Below are 24,101 nucleotides of genomic sequence, written 5' to 3'. Positions count from 1 at the left end.
CCCTGGCAGGCAGGGCTTAACACTAACTTTTTTTTCAACTAGCCCATTCGGGCTAGTAAATGCAGAACCTACTAGCCCTGACCAATTTTTCATGTGCCCTGACCCAAATATTATCAAAACCTTTATATTTATCATTCAACTTGTATTTTCTTGTGCGTGGAGATGCGCAATTATGATTCAATCATTCTTATTAGCTTGCCTAACTAATGCTAATAAATTCAATATTCATCTACTTAAGACATCTATTTGTAATCTTTACGCCATTTCGGGAGAAATTTCCTTGTTTTTTTCCCCTCATACTTTCTATTACTTTCCTCCTTCTGTTTTCTTTTCTTATCCGAGGATCCCCCATCCCCACCCGTAAAGCCAAACTTAACATGAATGTTAAAACCTTTTTTACATAGATTGCAGCGGTCGCCGTCTGACGACAAATGGTAAGTGAATCTTAGGTGTCACAAAATAACGTGTTACGGTAGTCGTAACAATTGTACAGGGTTAACTCTCTACTAAAAGCCGGGATCAATCATTAATGTTAGTTTTGCTAATTGAATTGCGTAAAAAAGATTGTCAAAACAATTCTAATCGATCAAACAAATTAAAATTATTTAAAATTGGTAAATAACTAATAATTTTATAGTAACTTTGTGTTAATGTCGAGTTTTATACCTTCATTGATCCCGGACGATCCTGGGCGATCCCGGCTTTTAGTTTAAGACGTATTTTTATCGAGAAAACACTTCACTTCGAGGAAACCAATCAAAACCGTATCTAGCGGAATTCTGTTTAAAAATAGGTACTGATGTGTTTTACCAGGAAAACCGCCGGGGATTTTCTGAATTGTCTGCCACTTTTTGATTGCAATCAAGGGGTTCCAAATATATTTCGAGTTACGATCTGTTTGTAGTCTCCGACTTCACTCTGGGATTTAATTGTCATCTGATCATACTGTATTAAGATTTCTGCATCTTTGAAAAGCTTATTTAAAACACAGTTTATTGATATAGAACACATAATCCCGCCCAAAATACACACGACCGGTCGGGCATGTTCCTGGGACATTGGCTAGCCCGGACCTAGGTACAGGCAGTGAATGTCATTCGGACGTGCCTTAGTGTTATGCCCTGCCCTGGGTCAAAAGTTATGGGGGTTGGGGTGGGGCCAGGTCAGAGATTTTCACTCATTTTTTAATGTTATTTTACATTAACTTATTCATTTCTACACCGATTTACTTCAAATTGATACTGAACATCTCTTATGACAATACGGTCAATCTCAACTATGCATGGCCCCATTACCAACCCTGGGGCGCCCCGCCCACATAGACCACGCCCACCCAAAATTGCCTTTTACTATAACTTCTTCATTTCTACACCGATTTACTTCAAATTGATGCTTAACATCTCTTATGACAATACGGTCAATCTCAACTATGCATGGCCCCATTACCAACCTTAGGGCGCCCTCGCCCACATAGACCACGCCCAACCAAAATTGCCTTTTACAATAAATTCTTCATTTCTACACCGATTTACTTCAAATTGATACTGAACATACATGTATCTTATGACAATACAGTCAATCTCAACTATGCATGGCCCCATTATCAACCCTGGGGTGCCCCTGGGTCAAACATGCGGCGTGGGTTTACGCGTCGGCCTCTGCTGCGCCATTTCTAGTACATAAATTGTAATGCAGTGATGTCCAGAAACTAGAAGTGCTCTCAATTCGTGTCCAGTAATCTGTGCCAAGATGATGATAATATATCTAAAAAAAACTCCTTCATGGGTTTATCTACAAAGTTCATGTATGGATACATTTTCATTACAAAATTCTATGAATTTTCATTTTCCATTGCAACATGCTCCCCATGAAGAACATCATAGTCATCAATTAGAGATATATACAATAAATACAGTACTTTCTCAGAGTTACAAATTATTGTTTACAATGTATGGTACAAGCCCCCATCTGGGCCACATATTTTATGTGGTACTGGTCATGAAATATTGTTACTTTCAGCAAAAATTTAACAATATTTTTTTTTGTAAGTCTTGACCATGTCAATTATCATTTCCAATCTGCTTCATCTTGAATATTTTTTTGGTTCAGTGTACCATGAGCAAATTTTTTTTTGAAAAATGGGAAAACCCTGAAATTGGGAAAATTGATGTTGTGAAGTCCTCATATTGAGAAATTCGTGTATTTGGTTTTTTGCTCCCAAATAATTTTAAATTGATAACTAAGTGTTGTCATCTTGTCAATATTATATTTACTTAGGTTCAAGCCATAGAGCTGCATGCAGAATGTTAATAAATGTTGCATTCTATTTATAAAAATAAAATAATAATAATAATAATTTTTTTGGGAAACCTTCAATTGGGAATTTTTTCTACAGCTATCGGGAAATTTTATTGTTTTCCTAATTGGGAAAGTGCCGTTTTCCGGTACTTTATAAAGAAGGAAGAAAATCGCTGCATGTATAAAAAAAATCAGCAAATGCACAATCCTCATTTCAGTATGCTCCGTCTGGACCATGACATCGACCAACTCAGCCTGACAGAGCATTCCAACTCCTCGAGTTCTGATGTATCCCCCACTGCCCACTCAGCGCCAGTAACACCATGCCATCAGCGCCACATCGGTAGCGTAGATTACACGGCGCCGCAGGGAGGGTTCTTCGAGGGACTGCTGGGATGTCTACGGCCCGTTTGGACAATGATTGGAAAGGCAGCCGTGGCGGAAATGAAGAAAGACAGTTCAGGTAAGGCTTTGTTGTTTTGAAAAAAAACTCAATATTGAAGTAATTTTTCAAGCTTTTTTCAGCCTGATCTACAGGTTGGTTTAACAGACCCATTTCCAAAAATGAAATGTTTAAAAAAAGAAAGTGTTTAATGATTATTATGTCTCATTTTTGTTTCAATTACATCAAACCATGTATATAACTGTAATTTATATGATTTTGTTCTTATAATTTGAATTATTTTTAAGAGTTATATTTAATTGCTTTTTCCCAGATCAGTGGACTTTTATGGGCAAAACCATTCCAAATCCCGCAATTGAATTTTTTTCCAAATTTACCTGGAAAAGGATAGTTTTCTCAAAGAAATCTGTAGTTTTGATGCATATAGTATTAAGCTGCCCTTGATATCCTGCAAGTCTGAATTCTGAAGCCTTGTTTTTCTGCCAATAAATTTCATTATGGTACAAATACAAATACACACATTTCAACCGGGACAAACAAATCTATATTTACCCATTTATGCCTAGCGTCTAGAAAAAAGGCCTTGGCAAACAGCGTAGACCCAGATGAGACGCCACATGATGCGGTGTCTCATCAGGGTGTGCGCTGTTTGCTTAGAGGAATTTCTGTAAGATATATTCTAAATATAGAAATAAATATACTAGAGATCCCTAATTTTGGAAATAAATTGATCCAATTTTGAAGGATGGGAGAGTCCACTAGGCATAAATGGGTTAATACAAGACTCCACATCAACCTAAAATACTATACATATGATAAAAAACCAATTTGTGAAATAAGCTGACCAATTGATTCACTTTATTAGTGTTCCTTTGAAACATTTTGCTTATTAGCAGTAATGTATGACAAAAAAGTGAATATTAAGAAGTATTTGCACTGTCAGATATTAATTGGCCAGTGATATAAATTGGGAAGTGGGTGATATGCCTAACATATAATTTAGTGTCTTGTTTCCATTGCAGACGACTGGGAAATTCCATTCGAGAACATAACCGACCTCCAGTGGTTGGGTAGCGGGGCCCAGGGGGCGGTGTTTCTTGGGAAACTTAACGGGGAGGAAGTTGCTGTGAAGAAAGTGAGGGACGTCAAGGAGACGGATATTAAAAACTTGCGGAAACTGAATCACCCGAATATCATCCCTTTCAAGTAAGTATAAACTTGCGGAAACTGAATCGTCCGTATATCATCCCTTTCAAGTAAGTAAAAACTTGCGGAAACTGAATCACCCAAATATAATCCCTTTCAAGTAAGTATAAACTATAGGAAACTGAATCACCCAAATATCATCCCTTTCAAGTAAGTATAAACTTGCGGAAACTGAATCACCCGAATATCATCCCTTTTAAGTACCGGTAAGTATAAACTTGCAGAAACTGAATATCATCCCTTTCATGTACATGTAGGTATAAATTTGTGGCAACTGAATCACCTGATTATAATCCCTTTCAAGTAGGTATAAACTTGAGGCAACTGAATCGCCCAAATAATTATCAACCCTTTCAAGTAGGTATAACTGTGAGACTTTTCTTTGAAAATCCTTTTAAGATGACTTATGATCAGAGTTTTGTTAAACTCCCGTAAAACTGAATCACTCCAATATCATCCCTTTTAATTATCCCCACGCTTTTTGAAAAAAAGGTGGGGATATTGTGGTTATCTCCGCCGTCCGTCCGTCCGTCCGTCTGTCTGTCTGTCCGTCCGTCCTGGCCACTATCTCCTCCTACACTAAAAGCACTAGAACCTTGAAACTTACACACATGGTAGCTATGAGCATATGTGCGACCCTGCACTATTTGGAATTTTGATCTGACCCCTGGGTCAAAAGTTATAGCGGTTGGGGTGGGGCCGCGTCAGAAATTATCACTATTTTTTTAGGTTATTTTACATTTACTTCTTTATTTCTTCACCGATTCACTTCAAATTGATACTGGACCTCTCTTATGACAATACGGTCAATCTCAACCATGCATGGCCCCATTCCCAACCCTGGGGCGCCCCGCCAACATAGGCCACACCCACCAAAAATTTCCATTTACTATAATTTTTTCATTTCTACACGGATTCACTTCAAATTGATACAGAACTTTTGTTATGACATTAGGGTCAATCTCAACTATGCATGGCCCCAATCCCAACCCTGGGGCGCCCGCCTACATAGGCCACACCCACCAAAAAATTCCATTTACTATAATTTTTTCATTTCTACACAGATTCACTTCAAATTGATACTGAACTTCTCTTATGACATTAGGGTCAATCTCAACTATGCATGGCCCCATAACCAACCCTGGGGCCCCGCCCACATAGACCACACCCACCCAAAATTGCCTTTACTATAATTTCTTCATTTCTACACCGATTCACTTCAAATTGATATTGAACTTCTCTTATGACAATACAGTCAATCTCAACTATGCATGGCCCCATTACCAACCCTGGGGCGCCCCGCCCACATAGACCACACCCACCCAAAATTGCCTTTTACTATAATTTCTTCATTTCTACACCGATTCACTTCAAATTGATACTGAACATCTCTTATGACAATACGGTAAATCTCAACTATGCATGGCCCCATTACCAACCCTGGGGCGCCCCGCCCACATAGACCACACCCACCCAAAATTGCCTTTTACTAATACTTCTTCATTTCTACACCGATTCACTTCAAATTGATACTGAACATCTCTTATGACAATACGGTCAATCTCAACTATGCATGGCCCCATTACCAACCCTGGGGCGCTCCGCCCACATAGGCCACACCCACCCAAAATTGCCTTTTACTATAATTTTCTTCATTTCTACACCGATTCACTTCTAATTGATACTGAACTTCTCTTATGACAATACAGTCAATCTCAACTATGCATGGCTCCATTACCAACCCTGGGGCGCCCCGCCCACATAGACCACGCCCACCCAAAATTGCCTTTTACTATAACGTCTTCATTTCTACACTGATTCACTTCTAATTGATACTGAACGTCTCTTGTGACAATACGGTCAATCTCAACTATGCATGGCCCCATTACCAACCCTGGGGCGCCCCTAGGTCAAACATGCGGCGTGGGGATACGCGTCGGCCTCTGCCGCGCCATTTCTAGTTTAAAGTATAGGTTAAACCTGGGCTCATATATTGAGCGCCTTTTTATGTCCCCCAACCACTATAGTCCCCCACCCACTATAGTCCCCCACCCACTATAGTGGGGGACATATTGTTTTTGCCCTGTCTGTAGGTTTGTGTGTTTGCTTCAACTTTAACATTTTGCCATAACTTTTGCAATATTGAAGATAGCAACTTTATATTTGGCATGCATGTGTATCTCATGGAGCTGCAATTTTGAGTGGTGAAAGGTCAAGGTCATCCTTCAAGGTCAAAGGTCAAATATATAGCTTCAAAGCGGCGCAGAAGGGGACATAGTGTTTCTGACAAACACATATCTTGTTTTATTCTTTTAAAATGTATGAATTTTTTCTTTGAAAATCCAATTTTATCAGAATTTCATTACAATTCTGTGAGAAAACTTAATCACTTCAATATTAGTGCTCTGGGATTCAGGTCTAAATGCAAGTGCGTTACGTGTTTCCCAAGATAAATTAAGGACAACACTTTTTGCCCTATACAATTTTCTTTAAGAAGAGAATCTTTTAAACAAAAATTTACATAAAAGTGGAAAGTGTCATCCCAGATTAGCCTTTGAAGACTGCACAAGCTAAACTGTGGTGACATTTTATGCACTTGCAATAAGCCCCTTTTATTCCATAGAAAGGCTCATAAAAGAGTTTACATCACTGACACATTCTATATTCTACTACTTTGTATCAATACAAATTCAATGTTCTGTTTACCAGGGGTGTGTGTACGCAGGCACCCTGCTACTGTATCATCATGGAATACTGTCCGTACGGACAACTCTACGAGATCCTACGGGACGGAAAGGAACTTCCGGTATCGCTCGTTCTCGATTGGTCGAAGCAGATTGCGAGCGGGATGAACTATCTGCACTGCCACAAGATCATTCATAGAGACCTGAAGTCACCAAAGTATGTTGAATTAATGATTATGCAACATTAGTTTTGTATACTCATGAAAGAGGGCACTTAAAATAGAATCATTCATCTGTTTGTAAGTTTTGCTTATTGTTTAATATATTAAAATATTTTAAATACTATGGAAAATTTTGAAGTATCAGACCTATCAACATAGCTGACATGTCTTTTGTATTCTAGTAGGTTTATGCTGTTTGTAAATCATGGAAATTTAGGGGAAAGTACGTGAATTTTTTAGCTCGGCTATTTTCGGAGAAAACCTGAGGTATTGCCATAGCCAGCTCGTCGTCTGCCGTCAGCCGTGCTAAAACCTTAACATTGGCTCTAAAATCAAAGTGCTTCCACCTACAACATTGAAACTGTATATGTAGATGCACCTTGATGAGTTCTACACGCCACACCCATTTTTGGGTCACTAGGTCTAAGGTCAAGGTCACTGTGACCTCTAAAAAAATAAAAATAATTATAATTCTGACAAGCTTTCATTTATTATGCCCCCCTTCGAAGAAGAGGGGGTATATTGCTTTGCTCATGTCGGTCTGTCGGTCGGTCTGTCGGTCGGTCTGTCCGTCCACCAGGTGGTTGTCAGACGATAACTCAAGAACGCTTGGGCCTAGGATCATGAAACTTCATAGGTACATTGATCATAACTCGCAGATGACCCCTATTGATTTTGAGGTCACTAGGTCAAAGGTCAAGGTCACGGTGACCCGAAATAGTAAAATGGTTTTTGAATGATAACTCAAGAATGCATATGCCTAGGATCATGAAACTTCATGGGTAGATTGATCATGACTCGCAGATGACCCCTATTGATTTTGAGGTCAGTAGGTCAAAGGTCAAGGTCAAGGTGACCCGAAATAGTAAAATGGTTTCCGGATGATAACTCAAGAATGCATACGCCTAGGATCATGAAACTTCATGGGTAGATTGATCATGACTCGCAGATGACCCCTATTGATTTTGAGATCACTAGGTCAAAGGTCAAGATCACGGTGACCCGAAATAGTAAAATGGTTGTTGGATGATAACTCAAGAACGCTTTTGCCTAGGATCTTGACACTTCATAGGTACATTGATTGTGACTCACAGATGACCGCTATTGATTTTGAGGTCACTAGGTCAAAGATCAAGGTCACAGTGACAAAAAACGTATCACACAATGGCTGCCACTACAACAGACAGCCCATATTTTGTATATTTTGTATATTAAATATTGTGTTAATGTTTAATTCTGTTGCTTAATACAAATATAAGCAGGACAGGGGAGGTAATACACTTTTATATCTACCTATATACAGGGGAAACAAATGCAATAAGTTTAAATTTATCGTTACAGCATTTGCCTAACTGCATTTTTGTAATGCATACTACTACTACTACTACTACTACTAGTGCTGTTGCAGCTGCTGCTGCAGCTGCTGCTGCTGCTGCTGCTGCTGCTGCTACTACTACTACTACTACTTCTACTACTACTACTACTACTACTACTACTACTACTACTACTACTACTACTACTACTGCTACTACTACTCTACTGCTACTACTACTACTACTACTACTACTACTACTACTACTACTACTACTACTACTACTACTACTACTACTACTACTACTACTTCTACTACTACTACTACTACTACTACTACTACTACTACTACTACTACTACTACTACTACTACTTCTACTACCACCACCACCACCACCACCACCACCACCAGTGACAAAAAACGTATTCACACAATGGCTGCTACTACAATTTATAGCCCATATAGGGGGGCATGCATGTTTTACAAACAGCCCTTGTTCAAAACTGCATCCGCAGACGAGCGCTGGCACCCGTTATGCGGTGCTCTTGTTTCACAGATATTTCAATTTTAACCCATTTTTACTGATTTATGATCATGAGCAACTTTCATTTGCTTCCATTTTCATTGTTGTTGGTGTTGTTTTGGCACATAATGAACAAGATTTTCTGGGGCATGATGCTCAGAACCTGTGTCATTCTGTCAACTCTCACACATTTATGTTTTTGCCCTTTTTTGCCTTAACTGCGCTCTAAAATGCCCTGTTTAAAATAGTGCGCCATGCCCCTTTGCCAGCCTGGAAAAAACACTAATAACAGTGGAAAGTGTCTTCTCGGATTAGCCTGTGCAACTGCAAGGGTTAATCTTGGAAGACACTTTATGCACATGCGTCAAACCCCATTTTTTCAGAGCCCTACACTATTAAATATGAATTGACAAGGTTAAAATATAAGCCACATCGTGTGATGAAGTCTAATGTGCCTATATTTCTATTTCACAGTGTATTGATAGGAAAGAATGATATAGTGAAGATCTCAGATTTCGGGACAAGTAAAACATGGAACGAGAAGTCGACAAAGATGTCGTTTGCCGGAACTGTTGCGTGGATGGCCCCTGAAGTAATTCGCAATGAACTCTGTTCCGAGAAGGTCGATATCTGGTACGTTTTTACAGAATCCATTAGTGATGCAGTGCATAAATACCCCCCCCCCCCAAATATAATCTCCATTAGTCACCACAGGTACTTGCATCCAAGTCACATACCCTACCAACCCATAAATACATTCTATATATAGAGATATAGTATATTAACCACAGGTACTTGCATCAAAGTCACATACCCTGCCAACCCATTAATACATTTTATATAGAGAGATATAGTATATTAATCACAGGTACTTGCATCAAAGTCACAAACCCTGCCAACCCATAAATACATTCTATAGAGATATAGTATATTAACCACAGGGACTTGCATCAAAGCCACATACCCTACCAACCCATAAATACATTCTATATATAAAGATATAGTATATTAACCACAGGTACTTGCATCAAAGCCACATACCCTGCCAACCCATGAATACATTCTATATATAAAGATATAGTATATTAACCACAGGTACTTGCATCAAAGCCACATACCCTGCCAACCCATGAATACATTCTATATATTGAGATATAGTATATTAACCACAGGTACTTGCATCAAAGCCACATACCCTGCCAACCCATAAATACATTCTATATATAGAGATATAGTGTATTAATCACAGGTACTTGCATCAAAGCCACATACCCTGCCAACCCATAAAAACATTATATATAGAGATAAAGTATATACTTGGATTTTGATGTTATGTTTATTAAATTGAATATTTCCGAATGGTATTCTGTATCCAAAATCAATTTTTAAAATATTTGCTAAATAATTAAGGATTCTCAGAGATTTCAAGTCGCTAACCCTCAATCATCTGTGCTCCACCCCCACCCACCCTATTTTTCGTGAACCAATTTTTTTCAAATTTCAATTTTAGGAAACTAATTATCAATCAACCAGCACTTATTTGCTATAGATTTTTACATAAATGCATTATACATGCATGTATGATGGTAATTAGTTGTAAGAAGTGGAATTAAGAAAATATAAGCACTGAGGTGTTGTTATTTACCCTTGGAAAACCAGAACAAATACCATTCTCTATTCATAAGTCATTCACAAAAGGATTTTTAAAAACTGGGTAGAAGGAATATACAAACTGAAAGCATAGAAATTTTTTCATGTATGCTTAATTGAAAAATGTATAAATATATTAATTATCTGCATAAATGTGTAGTTTCTGCTCGTTTGCAAGATCATCCACACTTTTCACAAATGAATGTATGTCATAACCATTCTGCAACTGAGAATTTTAATTAAACAAACCATATTTGTTTCAGGAATATCATATAATGTCAGAATTGTATGTTTTATACCATATTTATGCGAACATTTCCTTTCCTTCGACATTTCTTTGGCATCTGAAGGTATCTCCCAGTTGCAATTCTTCGTAAATATCAAGGTCAATGTGGGGAGAAATGTTGACTTTGAAGAAAGTCAATCTTGTGTCATAGAGCTGTTAAAACTGGTTTTGTATGGAACTCAACACGTTTCCATGGCAAAAGCTTGCAGTTAAGTTATTTTGCCTTGACACTGCTGTAAACGATTGAAAAAAATAAAAATATGTAATTATCATCTTAAAGACCTTTGTGTTTTTTTTGCCTTTTAACATTTAAAACTCCTCACATAAAATAATTATTTTTAATTCATCTAGTTTGAGCAAGAAATGTTTCTCAAACATAAGGTGACTATGAAGCAAGTCAACAGCTGAATGTGCCGTGCTCTGGGAAAAGTGGGTTTAATGCATGTGTGTTAAGTGTTGACCCAGGTTAGCCTGTGCAGCCCTCACAGGCTAATCAGAAATGAAACTGTCCGCTGTTATTCAATATTTTGTTTAAAGACTTTATACATGTACACATTCATTTAGCACAGTTTTCCCAGAATGAGGGTCATGGTGTAGTGGATATGGTGTCAGCCTTGCAACTGGGAGGTCATGAGTTCGCTTCTCTGCTTCTGAATTCTCTTAAGTTCTGGTTCTTTCATGGAAAAGGACACAACGCCTAAGGTTTCCAATGCAATAGCTGAAACAAAGAGGTTTTAACAGAACTATTTGAAAATTGCAATGAATGGATAATGTTCCAGGGGTGTGATTTTCATCTGATTTCTTCCTTTTCAATAAAAAAATAATTTTACAAATAGTTATGAACTTGTATGGATCTACATGTATATAGAAGTGAAGAGTTTAGTTGAACATGGTAAGGCATTTTCCTTCCCTGAGGTGGTTCTTAAATTATACCCCTGTGTGCTATTTAGTTAGAATAAAATACTGTGAGAAACATACTGAGAAGGTGGGTGGTCACAGGTTGGCAAAATGACAAATTTTCCACAAGAATGTCATTCGTTCAAGGAAGATTGTTTGCATTAAATTTGAACAAACAAAATAAACTCTTGACTTATAAAAATGGTTGCATGTTTTATATTACCCCCACAGTTCCCGGATACGAAAAATACGTATCACACACTTATGATTCTGGTTGCTATTTTTAGGTCATTTGGGATCGTCCTGTGGGAGTTACTGACAGGGGAGATCCCCTACAAGGATGTGGATTCCTCTGCCATTATTTGGGGAGTAGGAAGGAACAGCCTCCACTTGCCCATACCTACAACCATTCCAGAGGGCTTTAAACTCCTTATGCGACAGTGCTGGTAAGAAGGGGGTAAAAAGGAAAAGTTACAGTGGTGACATTGGTTGTGAGAAAGAGTATGTGGGCTACTCAGTAAATGGAACAGCCATAGTGCAAAGCAGCGAAGTGAAAAGAACAGCCACTGATTGAATTTAAAACTCTGAACATTTTGGGGTTTTGTCTTAACATTGGCGCACAATTATAATTAAAGTGTTTTGTATCATAATTAGTGTTCAGTATCTTTCAAATATAGACACATGCTACATACTGAACCTTGGGCTCCGTCTATAAATGATATCATTACCATGAAAAAACAGATTTAAACTGTCTAAGAAACATTGCATGAAGCTTCATAAATGCATTGCATACATGTTTTTACAGGAGTGCCAAGTCCCGTAATCGCCCTTCATTCCGGCAGATCCTCATGCATCTTGAGATAGCCTCCCCTGAATTGCTCAACTTTGACCAAGACGACTTCATCAAGTCACAGGTACGAATTTGATTTGTTCTTGGAAAACTGGTCTTAATGCATGTGTGTAAAGCATTGTCCCAGATTAGCCTGTGCAGTCTGCACAGGCTAATCAGGGACAATACTTTCCACATTTATGAAATTTTTGTTTAAAAGAGGTCTGTTCTAAACAAAAATCCAGTATAGGTGAAAGTGAGATGAGCCTATGCTGCATGCACAGGCTAATCTGGGACAACAATTTAAGCACTTGCATTAAGCCCGGCTATCCCTGAATGAGGTACATATTTGCTTTCACAGCATAAGTCAATAGTAAGTTATAACATTTTGAATGCAAGAATTCAGTTGAATGATCTCTGATCTGGTGGAGAATGTATTTGCCAAGGCCCTTTTGTATGCATTCATTCCAGAGCATGCTTGACCAATGTACAACAGTCTTGATCAATGTTCATTCTTCTGAACCAATTTGTAATATTCTTGACCATTGTTCAACATTCTCTGCCAATACTGGATATTTTTGATGTGCAGAATTGTTTACCAATCTGCAGTATTTACCAGTATGAAACTTTCTTGCCCATTATTTACTACCTAACTCAACTAATTATCCCCCGCCATCGGCGTTTTGGCGTTGTCCTTCCGTTCGTCCTTCCGTCCATATGTCCGTCCGTTTGTCCAGAGCCATATCTTGTAAGTGCTTTGGGGGATTTCATTGAAACTTGGTATGAGTATATATATGGATAAGATGATGATGCACACCATCTGTTAATAACGGAGTTATGGCCCTTTGTATCTTGAAAAAATGCTCTTTTTGAGTGTCAAATATAACACTTTTGTGTCCAGAAGCATATTGGCGGGGGATATCAATTCAACGAATTTGCTTGTTTATAGTATTATTGACTAATGTGCATAGTTGATTACCATGTAAACAGTCTTGGCTTTTGTACATTATTGTTGACCATTGTGCTTTCAAGACTACAATACAACAGTTATTCAGTATTCTTCACACTTGACCAATGTTCAACATATTTATCTTGTGTTCAATATTATTCACCAATGCACAACATTCTTAACCAATGTACAACATACTTCAAGAATGTACAGTCAATCTTGTGGATGCGACCACTTGTATTAAGCGACCTTTGTCTTATGCGATCATTTTGAAATCCCACGGAACTTTTTCGCTATATAATGATATTGTATTAAGCGACTTTTGTCTTACGCGACCAGCGACCGCTGATTTTTGTGAATTTTGATCTCCGAATCTTGAATTAAGCGACCACTAGGAGGTAAAAGTGGTTAATCTATTGATCTTTCCGGGACAAATCCAGTTAATTGTTTATCTAAGCCGATAAGATGTACTGTTACACCTCTGTTTTGTTTTCACACCAACCATTATGATTATGCTTTGTCTTGTTGACCGGTTCTGACCGGTATTGTTGTAGACTGCGTATCAATTTATTGAGTTGAATAATAGAGGAACGTATTACTCACAGTCTACAGCTTAAATAGTTTACTATGTGGATCGTTAAGAGACAACGCCGATTTTTCTCGCGTATTGATAACAGGTGCAGAAACAATGCACTGTACGCGACAAACATTTCCTGAGAAGTGCGGAAAATAAACTATTAATTGGCAACATCTGTCGAAATCCGTACATTACCAATTTTTAATTATGCTAATTAGTAGATATTTGTTAGCCAATCACATTGTTATTTACTTAATAAATTTTCCAATCAGGTCTGTTTGTTTGTTTTCAATTGACGTGTTTTAATTTTTTCAGCTCATTATGTATCATAATCGAGTCAGATTTCCTTAAGCGTACATGCAGAAATTAAAATGTCAAAACGAAAAGTGTTAACGTTGAACGAGAAAATTCGGGTTTTGGAATTGTCAAAGAGTAAAAGTGCACGTAAAATCGCAGATGAGTTTGGAGTGGGTAAATCTCAAATTTAGAACATTCTTAAGCGTAAAGCCGAGCTGCTTGAAGCCGTGGAAAATAATGTGTCAGGTGAAAAAAAACGCGCCAGGTGCACGAGGAACGAGGACATTAATGATCTTGTGTTAACGTGGTTTAAGGATGCAACAACGAGGAGAATGCCTGTGTCAGGCCCTCTCATTTGTGCTCAGGCCCTTAGATTTGCGTCCGACTTAGGAATTGAGACATTTCAAGGCTTCCACTGGCTGGTCAGCTTCGTTTCTCCGCACAATTTTAGCCAAATTCTTTGTTCTCAGGAAAAATATTTCCTTGTCTATGTTGTTTTTGCAAATAAATATGTACACACAATTCATTTATAATAAATGATAATTTATAATAAGTGAAAAAATAAAACACATTATAAGTAAAATATTGCTTATGTATTGTGTTTACATTCATTTTATTATAAAAGTTAAAATCATTGTGGACAAAAGAGATTATCCTTCATATAGATTAAAATTGAGGGTAAGCATTCTTCCAGAATGGCCTTTTTTATTTAAAGACCATTTTATTAAGAGACCACTTTTGATTACTCCCTTGAGTGGTCTCTTAATACAAGATTGACTGTACAACATTTTTTTCCAATGGACAACATTCTTTACCAATGTACAGCCTTCTTCTCTAATGTAAAACATTCTGATATCAATGTACAACATTCTTGACCAAGGTACGACATTCTTGACCAATACCAAACATCCTTTACCAAAGTACAGCATTATTGACCAATGTACCACATTCTTTACCAAAGTACAGCAGTGGGACAAATGTTCACCTTGTATTTTACAAAAGTACGTCATTATTGACTTATGTTCAGCTTTCTTGGCGAATGTTTTGAGAGCAAGTAGCATGAGGAGATAAATTTAACATTTGTTGACAAATGTGCACAGTATTTTGAACTGATTTTTATCTGCAACAATCTTTACCTATGTTTTATAATGTAGTGACATCTGGTGATCTTATGAATAACATTCTTGAATAATGTACGCTATTCTTGAGAATGTACACAATTCTTTACTGATGTATGCCATTATCGACCAATGCACCACATTCCTAAGCAATGTTTTCTTGTCCAATGTTTTCTTGATAAATGTTTCCTTGCCAATTTTTTTCTTGCCCCATCTTCTGTTGTCCCATGTTTTCTTGTCCCATGTTTCCTTCTCCAATGTGTTCTTGCCCAATGTTTCCTTTTCCAGTGTGTTCTGTTCCAATGTATTCTTGTCCAATATGTTCTTGTCCAATGCACTCTTGCCCAATGTTTCCTTCTCTTATGTGTTCTTGTCCCATGTGTTCTTGTCCAATGTGTTCTTCTCCACTGTGTTCTTGCCCAATGTGTTCTTGACCAATGTTTCCTTCTCCAATGTTATCTTGTCCCAATGTTATCTTGTTCCAAATATTATCTTGTCCAATGTGTTTTCAGATCAAGTGGCGTCTGGAGATCAGTGAGGCGCTGGAGAAGATCCACAGTGAGGGCTCACACCTGGCACAGAATGAGGAGGAGCTGGTGAAACGCAGGCTACAAGAACTCAGGTACATCTTAAGATTATTTCACCTTCTTGCTCCATGTTCACAGAATAGATTGGCTCCAATAACTCAGGTATGTCTTAAGATCATTTCCCGTTCTGGCTCCATTCACAGAATAGATTGGCCTCCAAGAACTCAGGTATGTCTAAAGTTAAGATCATTTCACATTCTGGCTCCATTCACAGAATAGATTGGCCTCCAAGAACTCAGGTATGTCTAAAGATCATTTCACATTCTGGCTCCATTCACAGAATAGATTGGCTCCAAGAACTAAGGTACACTTCAACACAGTTATTTCGAACACCAATAATTCGAAGTCACCGTTATTTCGAAGTATTTTTCGGGTCCCGTGTTTGGTTCTTCCTTGTTTAATGTAAAATTTCAGTGTTAATCCAAACTTCGTTAAACCGAAGAAATCGTTAATTTGAAGTGATTCTGTCGGTCCCAACACTATAATTTGCACCTAATTACCAATCTTTAATCCGAAGTCAAAACTGCAAAATACTGAGCCTAATTTCACACCTTTGTCGCGGCGCGTCAAAAGCCGATGATTACACCTTTGTCGCCTGCGCGAACGCCGGTGTTCAGAGAGACATCGCATATTATTTCAAACAAATGTTAATTCATTTCCTAAAATGTATTCATATGTATGTATATATGATAATTTGTGCTATTCATTATATTTGATATGTTCTGTAATTAGAGAAAAATAAAAACAAGAAAAATAATTGTTTAATTCCACCGTTTGTTATAAGTAGATATCTATTGCTATCTGACTAGTTTACTTTTTTTGGTAAGTGTGTAACCGAACCATGCGAATTCCCCAACGTTTTATTTTTACAAAATCAAAGAAGTCTTCTGTCAAATGTTTATTTTGAATTATCGTTAATCCCGACGACTTAGAAATAACGGTGTTGAAGTGTATATCTTAAGATAGTTTCAAATTCTGGCTCCATGTCACAGAATAGATTGGCTCCAAGAACTAAGGTATATCTTAAGATAGTTTCAACTTACGGCTGCATTCAATGAATAGATTGGCTCCAAGAACTAAGGTATATCTTTAGATAGTTTAAACTTCTGGCTGCATTCAATAAATAGATAGGCTCCAAGAACTAAGGTATATCTTAAAAATCATTTCAATTTTTGCCTCCATGTTCACAGAATACATAAGGCCTGAACTCACTTTTTGCTTTAGATATAAGTCTTAATCTGGGGAAATGAGATAATGCATGTGTGTAAAGTGTTGCCCGAGATTAGCCTGTGCAGTCTGCACAGGCTACTCAGAGATGACACCTTTCTCCTAAACTGGATATTCCTTTAGAAGGCACTTCCTTTAAGCAAAAAATTCCAGTAAAGACTAAAGCTTTAATTTTGTTGCAATTGAAAGATCTTTCAGTTTTATTTATGTAAATTACACCATGATTCAAGCTCAACATTTTGTCATTTTAAGAATACAGCAAGTATGCTAAACATGCTTGTTTTTGTGAATAAAAATTTTAAAGCAAGACATGCATTAATCTTTCGTCTGTTGCAAGAAAATAATTGACTTTAGTCTCTTTTGAGACAAATATATGAGTAAAGCATAATCCTGAGTTAATGCATTTCTAAGATTTATTACTCACAGAAACGCTGTGTGCCAATTCTGCTCTCAATCCTTGTAATGCTCCACAAAATAATGCAGACTGTTATATGTGTTTTGTAATTGCTAAGAAAATTGTTTTTTAATGGGTAATTAAGAGACATATTTACTACCGTGCTATGCAATCAGTGATAACAAGGTTAGACAATAGGGGGTAATAAGTCTTTCAGTGTGGAATTTATCTGCTTTACTGGGTTGAATATTTTTTTGTCAAAGTTTGTGTAGTAAAATGTACGAGTTAATTTAACTTAGATTCTTTTCCTGATTCTTTTTCTGTATTTCATGTTTTCTGAAGAAAGGTTTTTAAAACGCCACAGCCACACAGAAAAGAATCTGCTCTTTTTGTGGTGTTATGTGCGCATGTATTTGGATGTCTTTAATAAGGAAAAATTGTTGTTTTCACTTTTTCACTCTGGTTCGTTATATAATACAATACAATTAATTTGAGAGACCATAAACAAGTTAGACTCAAATTGTATGACATGGCACGATTTCTTTTATTTCATGATTCCCATGAAATTTTCCAAAGAAGCTTATTTAATGTAAGTAAGAAATGATGGAAAAGTATTGATTTTTCCTAAAATGAACATTAATGTTGCTTTCTGTTGAATATCAATTTTGATTCACTGAATGAGGATAAAAATGATTTAAAATTACGTCCTTATCAATCCTGCGTTGTGAACTTGTAAATTTCAATGATCACACAACAACTGATATTATACCAAAAACAACTTAGTTATATTGGTTATTTCTTTCCTTTATGTTAGTGAACGTTTCGAGCGTAAACTATTTAGAATATCGCAAATTTTAAAGGAACCATTTCATCAAACAATTGCTCATCAATTTAACCCTTAAAGCGCTGGAGCTGAATTTTAAAGGCCTTTGCAAACAGTTTGGATCCAGATGAGACGCCACAGAACGTGGCGTCTCATCTGGATCCAAACTGTTTGCTATTCTGATAGTATTCTTTGAAAAAGATCAAAGAAAATGCTAATTTTATAAATTCAGCAGACGACATTTTAGCAGAAGACAAATTACCCAGCATGCAAAGGCTTAACACATTTTCTTGTTTCCCAGACACACACAGGCTGTTCACAAACATTTCAATGGCACAGGATGTTTGTGAACATAAAAACTGTAATCTTGTTAAAATGCAACCAAGTTTGAAGCAAACAGACATACTGTTGAATTCATTATCTTTATTTGCAGTCATGCTTAGGAAAGTCACGAACATTAATTTAAATTGTAACTTGGTTAAAATGCAACCTGAATAAAAGGGAACAGGTAAACCATTCAATCCATTTGTTGTTGTTATTTTTACAGACACGCCCAGGATGTTCGTGAACACTACGAGCGTAAGTTGGAGCGGGCAAACAACCTCTACATGGAACTGACGGCGTGTATGCTGCAGCTGGAAAAACGGGAACGAGAACTTATCAAGTATGTCCTTAATTGTATGGGAAAATTGCAGAGCTCAACATTAACGGTTGTCCGATTGCCCCTGGCAAGTAAAAGTTTGGTTCGGGCAAGTTATTTTATAATCTAGTTGTCCGCACGGGCAAGTGTAAAAAAGAACAAAGAAAAATGTGTGTTTCTGTGGTTAAATGGTACAAATTATCACGAACGATTAGCCTAATGCACGAATTTACCTCGGCGATTGTTGTTTGGGGAAGTCCAAACTAACTAAGCATGCTGCGCATGCATTTCCAAACTTATTTTTAGAAACGCCGTAAATGGCTTGGGATTCCAAACATCGGCTTTCAAATGCTATTATGTTTATCTTTTTCATTACTATTCAGTTACAAATAACATCGTTGGTGTTTTCAGTCACGTAGAAAACTACTAAAATTATTTAACTATATTAAAAACAACAACAAATAGCTTCGGTATATATATATGTCATATTATTCGACATACATTTTCAACAATCTTTTGCTTTATGTCAATTGACATTTTTGTTACGGTTCACGTGTTGTTTACAGTATTGTTAGCAGACGAGAAATGTCTACTATTTAGTTTATTTGAGACTAATTATGTCATTAATAATCAAACATTGGCACAAATTTACATTTAGACTTTAATTAGACTTTAATGGATGTAATCATTTTGTTAAATGTGCAAAAATAAAAAAAGGTTTTATGGTGTATCATTTTGATCTTTATTAAAAAATATATGAGGTTTACAGTTAATGTGATATTTCATGTTTGGGCAAGTGGCTTTGCGTTCAGGGCAAGTAGATTTTCTAAGTACTTGCCAGGCAGGGCAAGTTGGTTTTTAGGTTAATGTTGAGCCCTGAAAGTGTGGTTAATTGCATGTGCCTAAAGTGTGATTACAGATAAGCCTGTGCCGTCTGCACAGGCTTTTCAAGGAGGACACTTTCAACCTAAACTGGATTGTTGTTTAGAAGAGATGTCTTTAAAACAAAATTGTCCATTAATGGGGAAAGTGTGGTGCCAGATTATCATGTGCAGACCACACATAAATTGTTGTGGAAATAGAAAACACTTTGTTAGTCTTGTATAAAAAGACTTTAATCTTGCTAGGTGTAGACACAGACAAATAGGATTGTCTAGGATTTGAATTTTTCATTAACATAATTAGCATTTTACAAAATAATAATCAAATGACTCTGATTCTGGGAAAACTGGGCTAAATGCATATGTGCAAAGATTCGTCCTGGATTAGCCTGTGCAATTCACACAGATTAAAATGGGACAACACTTTTTCCAGGTACACTTTTTTAGCGCTAAGCAGGACTTCTTTTAGACAAAAAATACTATAAAGCTTAAAGTGTTCTCCCTGATTTAATAGCCTTTGCGAAATGCATTTTTAAGCCCAGTTTTTGCAGAACAAGGCGCAAATAACCGCCATATATAGAGAACATTTCACACATAATGCCTGTGTCGAAAGGCATCTAGGTCTTTACAATGTGTGAAATAAGTTAAATTTGTTTTTTATCCTTTATTTTGGGAATTTTTCTTAAGTGTTTCATTTCATACTGCAATAGCTAGGCATTAAAAATTACATCAAAATAACATCATTACGTCAATGTTATTTGAAGAATACAAAAAAAACATGCATGTCTTTATTTAGTAAAGAAATACAAAATATTATAATTTTGAACTTAAGTGAAAATATTTTAAAAAATGACTTAAGATGTTTCTGGAATACGACCCCAGGAAATCCAAATCTGCTTGCAGGCGAGAGCAGCAGCTAGCAATGTACACCAAGAAGAGAAAGAGCATCCTCCGTCCTGTCATACGGCAGGAAGTACGCCTCGACAGACTGACCAAGAAAAGACCCTACAAGTCTGGCTCTGAACCCACAAGGTAGGTTTGAAACAGTCATGGCTCACTGTAAGGCAGGTCCCAGCCTTGTAGTAGATGTTACAAGTTTAAATTATGACTCACTTGTATCTTATTATGGCAGTTTTAAGTTATAACTAAATTTTGAAGTAAAAAAAATGATTATTTTGACCAGAATGTTTCTGATAGCAAGGATATACAGAAGTACCCATTTACAGGTTCTTTGTAAATTTAAAGTTTTATATGGTTAAAATGATCGATGCAATAAAATTGTATTTAAATGTTTCCTGTTAAGCGACTCAAATCAAGTCCATTTTATTTATATTAAATATAAAAAACCTTGCCCAAAGGGTTGGTGTATGTGATAACCAATTTTTAGATTAAAATACAGGTCTTACAGTACACTTTAAAGGTAGCAAAACATCAAACTGTCACGCTCAAGATTTAATTTCGCTCATTACAGCCCAGAAAAGCGTACCGAAACTTTAGCAAAGTCCGAGCTCCCGCCCACCCCTAGCCCGACTCACATTCACCCCTCGCCGAGCAAGATGCGCTTTCGCAAGAAAACCCATCGCCGTAGCAGCAGCAAGGGCGCCATTTCTACCTCCGTCACAAGTCCTGCAAAGAGTCCCACAAAGGATGCTCTTCATGACGAACTTCAGTTGAACGCAGTCCAGTTGCGTCACGTTGATCGTTCAAAGGTCTCCTCATCCACTTTTAACTTCCTTGGGCCAGCAACGGCATTGAGAGAGCTGGGAAGTCCCACAGAACAGGGGCATAGACATTTTGGCGAGTTCGATTGTAGTGTTGTCGATAGTAGCTGTGATAGGAATTTGAATGACGTTTGTTTTGGGTGTGAGGGCCAGGGCCAGTGTTCGGACATGGTTTGTTCTAGTAAGGAAACGACGCCGTCGAGAGAAAGTGTAGGTGATGTTGGAAGCGTCTCGTGTGAGTCATTGCATTACGACACCACCCCAAGCCCTTCTAGTCGCGTCGTGAACATTGTTGAATTTCAGAACTATAAGAATAAAAACGATGACCAATCAAAACTTCTTACCAATTCTACTTCCAACATGACTGATAAACTGGCCATAAGTGAAATGGACTCGAACGATAATCTGAAATCGTCATGTGTGACTCTCAGTGATAATGATGTTCCAATTATAGAAGTGTCCAAGGGAGATAATTCTGTTGTGGATTATCATGTGAAAAGAAATATATCCGATGTTGAGTACTCTCCCTCTTCCCCTCCATCGCCCTTGAGGCTCGATTCCCTGGAGGAGGATAATTTTGTTGGGCAGCCTCGAAACTCGGTTCAGTTTAGACGTTCCAAGGTGAGTGGCAAACAGAATTTTGCTAGTATTGTAATGAAACCAGCTTTGATTTGTATTAATGGCTTATTTTAAGCGAAGATTTTGCCCCATGAAAGTCTCCTTCTTACCAGAAGTTTTATTTTATTAAACCTGTCACCAAATCAGACAGAAAATAACAGAGATAAACATTTTACAGAATCAATTTCTAAACAAAGTAGAAGGATACTTTGAAACAGAACAATTTTATGTTATGTCATTAAAACGGTCTGAAGGACATGGTAAATATTAAAAGCTAATTGACTATTTACCCGAAGTAAAAAAACACCAGTAGTTAACTCATTCATTCTTGTTGCAATTTGCAGCAGATGACTTTAAATAAGTTTAATGTAATTGCAGTTATCTATACAGTTCTGCTGTTTTATAAATTATAAGCCCTTAAAAAAACTAGTGACAAAAGCAGAAATTGCTCATTATGGGCTATTTCTCTTTTTGCAATTAGGTTTTTCAGATGGCTCCTGCATAAAGACGCAAAAAACCATGGCAGTTGTGTAGTGGATATGGTGTCTGCCTTTCAATTAGGAGTCACATGACATATCCCAACTGTTGGAGTATTTTATAGATTTCCCCCATAGACACAAAGAAGTACTGGTTCCAGTCCCAGGAAACGGACTTGAGAGCGTTTCAAATAAGCCTTGGGCTTTCTGTGCATTTGAGATAAAGTAAATATGTTTCAACTAAAAACACATCTGCAGGCACAAACATGATAACGGTAACCCTTCCCCACTTAGTTGCTTAGTGAAACTGGCTATTGCAAACAGAAACCTGCAGACTGTTCAGGTTTTATGCTGTTTGCTGCTTATCAGTATCGAAGGGTTGTAACTGAAACCTTTAAAACTTGGGTATCGTAAGAAAGGCCTTTAATTATTTTTAACTTTCTAAGGGGACAACAAATGGGTAAAAATACATATCTTAGTGGTAAAGGGTTAAGAACTGTCATTGACAAAGCAATATTTTGGCAAAGAACTGTCATTGCCCTAGCAATATTTTGACAAAGAACTGTTATTGCCCTAGCAATATTTTGACAAAGAACTGTCATAACCATAGCAATATTTTGCCAAAGAACTGTCATTGCCATAGCAATATTTTGCCAAAGAACTGTCATTGATATAGCAATATTTTGCCAATGAACTGTCATTGACATAGCAATATTTTGCCAAAGAACTGTCATTGACATAGCAATATTTTGCCAAAGAACTGTCATTGACATAGCAATATTTTGCCAAAGAACTGTCATTGACATAGCAATATTTTGCCAAAGAACTGTCATTGCCATAGCAATATTTTGCCAAAGAACTGTCATTGCCATAGCAATATTTTGCTAAAGAACTGTCATTGCCATATCAATATTTTGCCAAAGAACTGTCATTTACATAGCAATATATTTTGCAGCATTCGGACGACTCCTGGTCTGAGGAAGGCGAGGTGAGTTCCGACGAGGGGTGTCGGCGTAGTCTGCCGAGAAGCCGCCAATCGTTCTACTCCGCCAGCTCCGAGGGGAATATTTCTGAGGAGGAAAATACCAGCGAGGCATCGAACGCACCTGAGGGTCTCATGTCGACGAATAGCTCGGAAAATCTTGAAATGGCGTTGGCAAATTGCCATCAAGATGGCCTGAACAGCGACTCTGAGTCGAAATTTCAGAGATTGAAACAGCGTGCCTCCCCACAGAGGTCTTTTGAGGTGAGGTTTTGTTATGGCTTTACCATTTAGATAATATTATGCATTGTGAGGCATTTGTAGTCCCTTAAAAAGTCAAATTTATTTTAAGACCTTTCTTTCATTACTAGATCCAAGTTTGTAAAATCTTCAATCCCAACCCTTAGATACTGATGAACAGCATACAGCATAAAACCTCAACAGCCTGCCAGTAATATGCTGGTTGCATATAGCCTTTTTCACGTTGCTTTTAGCCGGGAAC

At 37.3% G+C, this 24,101-nt stretch overlaps 1 protein-coding gene across 3 annotated transcripts in view; it reads left to right on the top strand.

Annotated features, from left to right (window-relative positions):
• Positions 1-24,101, top strand: part of LOC127847174 (mitogen-activated protein kinase kinase kinase 13-like) — a 40,713-nt gene that overhangs the window by 12,906 nt on the left and 3,706 nt on the right. For all 3 annotated transcript variants that reach the window (XM_052378890.1, XM_052378889.1, XM_052378891.1), the window contains exons 3-13: positions 2,517-2,761; positions 3,724-3,907; positions 6,617-6,808; positions 9,122-9,280; positions 11,768-11,926; positions 12,286-12,394; positions 15,763-15,872; positions 18,829-18,945; positions 20,706-20,834; positions 21,274-22,144; positions 23,573-23,863. In XM_052378890.1, the coding sequence (XP_052234850.1) occupies positions 2,517-2,761; positions 3,724-3,907; positions 6,617-6,808; positions 9,122-9,280; positions 11,768-11,926; positions 12,286-12,394; positions 15,763-15,872; positions 18,829-18,945; positions 20,706-20,834; positions 21,274-22,144; positions 23,573-23,863 (2,566 nt within the window). The remainder of the gene's footprint in view (positions 1-2,516; positions 2,762-3,723; positions 3,908-6,616; positions 6,809-9,121; positions 9,281-11,767; positions 11,927-12,285; positions 12,395-15,762; positions 15,873-18,828; positions 18,946-20,705; positions 20,835-21,273; positions 22,145-23,572; positions 23,864-24,101) is intronic.

The sequence above is a fragment of the Dreissena polymorpha genome, chromosome 10, assembly GCF_020536995.1.
Source record: "Dreissena polymorpha isolate Duluth1 chromosome 10, UMN_Dpol_1.0, whole genome shotgun sequence".
NCBI lineage: Eukaryota > Metazoa > Mollusca > Bivalvia > Myida > Dreissenidae > Dreissena > Dreissena polymorpha.
The sequence above is the reverse complement of the archived record's forward strand: the minus strand, read 5'-3'. Positions and strand labels throughout refer to the sequence as shown.